A 4718-nucleotide genomic window follows, 5' to 3' on the forward strand; every position below is an offset into this window, starting at 1 on the left:
TACTGTCGCCAATATACTGCTTGCTCAAAGGGAGTTGTTTGATTTTTGGGGTTTTTGCTCTATTATTGTATTACAATATGAAGCACCTTGAGGCAACTGTTGTTGTGATTTGGTGTTATTTAGCTACAATTGAATGAAATTGAATTGAACCGAAACTTTCTTGCTTTAAATTGAAATTTGTGGGCAGCCTGAGGAACATTCAGTAGAAAGATGATTTGTGATTTGACATTTATCATGTAAAACTTTTCATGTATTTTTTAAAAGAAGGAAAACTTTATAAACCGTTTAAAACCAGTACCATTCAGCACCATTCAGTCAAAAAGTCCGTTTAACTTTGTCTTATGATTAAACCTGTAAAACTACAGCGCGTGCTGCCCCTCGGCACCCTGGCAGGCGGGAAGTTGAGGGGCACTAGGACCGCGAGGCCAGCCGGTGCATGAAGAGAAAACACTTGTTTTCAGGCTCGAGGTTTTATTTGTGGCGCTCAGGCTGAGCAGAGCAGGTTTCACGGCACGCCCCGAGACTCGCTCCACACCTGGAGCTGCATGTGCACGCGCTGTAAAAGAGCCTATGAGATTTACCTGTCGGAGGTGGGAGAAAGTAGCTAACCTGTCAGCGCAGAGGTGGAGGACAACCTGGGGAAATGATCCCGAAGGAGTCGTCTGATGGGGAGGAGAACTTGACTGGGATGTAAACACGGACTATCGATCTGTAATCAGGAGGTAATAATGGGAGGCTTGGCTGAGAACTGCTGCTGTGTCTCTACTGGGACACATAAAGCGCTAAACTCGAGTTACATTCACATTTACGAATTATTTTTGTACGTGAACAATTTCCTGAATGAGGTGGTTGAAAGATTTTCTAAGAAGTTTTTTAAGCAAACTTTGAGCTACGGTCCATCTCACTGCAGCATATGATCTATATGGACTAGATCAGATGCTGATCGGGAAGTTTTCTGCAGGGTTTTAGATACTTGCCTTGGATGATTGTAGATATTTAAACTGTTCTAAATGACTTGTTGACCTATAATCAGCTAAACAAGTCTCTCACGAATGATAACCAGACATTTCAGGAACAAGGTAAAAGCTGAAATCAGTTTTTGGCAAGGTGATTTTTATATATGCTTTAAAAAATCTCATTGAGATTAAAAATCTTCTTTTCTGGAAAGACCTGGGGTCAGCAGAAAGGGCAACAAATATGATATAACAGCTCTATAAATATATTTTAAGTGTAAAAAAAGGAAATGGATTGTTTGTAATGTAGGACACAGCCATTTCTTTATCTTATCCTAACTGCTTACCAAAATAAGTAAAAACAAATCCAAACATCAGGACTCACTTCCTGTAAGGGCTAGACTTTGATATGCGATACAAAAACTGTTTGCACTTGGTCTGCTCAAAGACACACCATGATCTCAGGTTACTGCAGTGGCCACAAAGCCACACCTTTCCCACCATCTTTCCTCCAGATTAATGTGTCTTTTCCCGTGTTTTCATCTTTATTTATTTTCTATCAAAATAGTTCTCTAAAACATTCAACATTAAACAAAAGGCTGTGAAAAGACAACTATTTCATTTATTTTACACCCTAAAACGTGGATTACACGTCTTCCCAGGCTGTTACCACTTTGAATGTCCTCACAGCTGCCATGGAAGGATATTTGTACTTTCCCAGCTTACAGGATCCCTTTGCTGCAGCTCTACCTCCGTTACAGTGCTTTATGGGGCAGCTCATAGGTGTGTGGACAGGCCCCACCCTGTCTTTAGTTAGGAGTAATGCTCTGTTCTGCTGCCCTGCCTGGACTTGTAGCCTTTTCACTTTTTTTACACACCTGCTCTCTTCGTGCCATGAGTGCCTGGGGATCCACAGTCTTTAAAGGGGATCAAGTGTCTGCTTATCCCTGCTAATCTGCCCTGAAAGCCCGAAAGCCTTGTGTACGCTGTAACATAGTTAATGTTTAATGAAAAATACCTCCTTACATCCGAGTGCCTTTAAAAACTCTCAAGTTTGTTAAAGAAGTTTAACAAACGTGAGTTTTTTAGAGCTTTTTTTTCTGACTCTTTCACTGACTTTTCTTTGTAATTTGTCATACATTAAACCACGTCTCTGCTTCCACTGGGCTGAAATCCCATTTTCCTGGTAATCTATATTGAAGGAACAAGAGGTTCATTGTTGCCTCTCCACACCACATGAAGTTCAGGCCTGCGTTGCAACATAAAACTTTCTAAGCTGACCTCACTTGTGGTGTGATTTACAATCAATAATCATCTGAAAACAAGTGCAGATTTATGAAGGGATTAGAGTTTGTGTATTTCTGGGGCATCTTGTTTGGGAATGTTTTCCACATTTGTCGTTCCTGTCAAACGTGCAGGAATCCATGCGATCTCAGAGATGCCTGATCATTTTCTGTGTCCTTTCAGTGTTTTCCATCACCACGATGACGCCGTCTGGGAGCTCCCTCCTGACTCACCTGTTTCTTCAGCTCCCCCTCACCTTCTCTCTCCTCCACCCTCCTCCAGCCCACGTCCCCACGCTGGTCCCTCACGCTCCGACGCCTCTCGCCCGCTCCCGCTTCAGTGCTTACGCTCAGCTGGATTTCACCACTCACTGCAACGCAAGTTGCTTCCACAGAGGAGAGCAGGAAGAGCAGCTCATGGAGAAACTGGCATTCGAGACCCTGTACGCCGACGGCTCGCGCACTCTCACCACGGTAGATGTGGAGGATGACGCAGAGTCAGGAGGAGCTCACCCTTCGCCCTGGAGAGTGAAGCCCAGGCGTGTGAGACGGCAGATCTATGGAGCGGATGGCCGCTTTAACATACAAGGTGACAACTTCCTGTTGGATTACCCCTTTTCCACAGCTGTGCGGATCTCCACCGGCTGCACTGGCGTTCTCGTGTCTCAGCGGCACGTCCTTACAGCTGCACACTGTGTGCATGATGGGAAGGATTATGTCAATGGGGCGCGAAGGCTCAGGGTGGGCTTCCTGATCCCTCCATCTATCAACGGCACAAAAACACACTTCACTTCTGCCAAGAAGCCTCTGGTCCACTGGGTGCGGGTGAGACGCACCCGTGTGCCAAAGGGCTGGATCCAGGGTCCTCAGGAGGTTAGCATGGAGTTCGATTATGCCCTGCTGGAGCTGCGTTGGCCTCACCGTCGTCCCTTCATGCGTCTCTCTGTGGCTCCGTCCTCTGACGATCTGGCAGGCCATCGTATCCACTTCTCCGGTTTCGACAGCGACAGGCCCGGGCAGCTCGTGTACAGGTTTTGTCCCGTGGAAGAAGAGTCCAATGACCTGATATATCAGCACTGCGATGCCCGACCTGGAGCCAGTGGCTCTGGAGTATACGGCCGAGTGTGGGACAACAACTTAGAGCGCTGGGAAAGGAAGGTCATCGGCATCTTCTCTGGACACCAGTGGCTGGAGATAGATGGCGAGAACCGGGATTACAATGTGGCCGTGCGCATCACTCCTTTAAAGTTCGCTCAGATCTGTTACTGGGTTCATGGAAACCGGCTAGACTGTGTCCAGGACTGAGAAAGACCAAAGGCAGGAGGTTTAAAGCAGAGCATGAAAAACACAATAAAGCTCAAAATGACTTAAAAAAAACACACACAGGGTCAAATATCTGATCCATTTCTCTCCTGTCTTTAATTTGCTCCCTGTAACCTCTGGGCCTATTAAATAAACCAGCCTGTGAGATCATCAGAACGGCATCTTTTAATATGTTTTCACTCGCAGTCAGATTAATAAGTCAGTGTTTCCACAGCATTAACAGAAGCCACTTTTAACAAGAGGGGGAAAAAACACTGTAACTCATGTGTGTGTCAGTAGCTGCACATTATTTTCCTACTGTGGACAAATGTAATCCACCAAGGCTGTATTTGCATCTTTCCTGCTCTGGCTTTGGGGACTTGGTTTTTGGTATCTTGAGAGCAGAGACCGTTTGCTGTTCTTGGTCCGGACTGGAAACACAGAGTTTTGACTTTATTTTATTTTTAAAAAAATGCTTGGTATATTTTAATAAACAGAGATTTATAACTGTGTGTGTCCATAGTCTTGACTCTGGTTCAGGAGTGGTGCTGTGCTGCCCTCCTGTGGTCATAACACCTGCTGCCGCTGTGGAGGAGTGATGATCCAGTTAGAGGAGTCTGCAGAACTGCAGAACAGAAGAGGCCGTGCCTCAAGCGGAGGCTCAAACCTGTCTGACGGGCTTTGCAAAATGAAGGCGGTGTGCATTTTGGACGGTTCTCATACCAAAGCACTCTATACTACAAACCACATTCACTCACACATTTATTTGTTTTAGTCTATGCTTTTAAGCACTTTCTAACTATCATTCTTTTGCACTGGGTTCAGTTTCTTACCCAAAGCTGGAGATCGAGAAACTCAACATGTGATCGGTAGGGGACCGACTCTACTCCACTCTACAATGAACCATTAAAGACAGAAAATTGTGGTTTTTAAAGTCAATAATCCATAAAAAGTTGCTGTTTTTCTTTTTTTTTAATTGTGGGGCAGAGTTTAGGTAATGAGCTGCCAGTTATTATGGCAGCATTTCTTTGTAATGTGCAAAAACTGAGACGTCTTACTCTTATTAAGATATCTCAGGCTAGGTGGGTGTCAGTAGTTCACATTTAGATGTTCAGATGTGAACATTTTCAAAATCTACTTAAAATTTGTTACGCTTAAATAAAGACAAGCAATTTTTTTC

At 44.6% G+C, this 4718-nt stretch overlaps 1 protein-coding gene across 1 annotated transcript; it reads left to right on the plus strand.

Moving 5' to 3' along the window:
* The first annotated feature begins 487 nt into the window (after positions 1-487).
* Positions 488-4045, plus strand: prss23 (serine protease 23). The gene is made up of 2 exons (XM_085297595.1): positions 488-722; positions 2421-4045. Exon 2 carries the CDS (start codon positions 2438-2440, stop codon positions 3539-3541), a length of 1104 nt encoding a protein of 367 aa, XP_085153721.1. The 5' UTR covers positions 488-722; positions 2421-2437; the 3' UTR covers positions 3542-4045.
* Positions 4046-4718: the final 673 nt, after the last annotated feature.

Source organism: Mchenga conophoros, linkage group LG2 (genome assembly GCF_057382185.1).
Source record: "Mchenga conophoros isolate Kocher_MC1m ecotype Shallow Benthic linkage group LG2, M_conophoros_male_GT1.1, whole genome shotgun sequence".
Lineage (NCBI taxonomy): Eukaryota > Metazoa > Chordata > Actinopteri > Cichliformes > Cichlidae > Mchenga > Mchenga conophoros.

Excerpts from the sequence above, each read along its gene's own strand:
- prss23 (XM_085297595.1), top strand. The coding sequence starts at position 2,438 with ATGACGCCGTCTGGGAGCTCCCTCCTGACTCACCTGTTTCTTCAGCTC.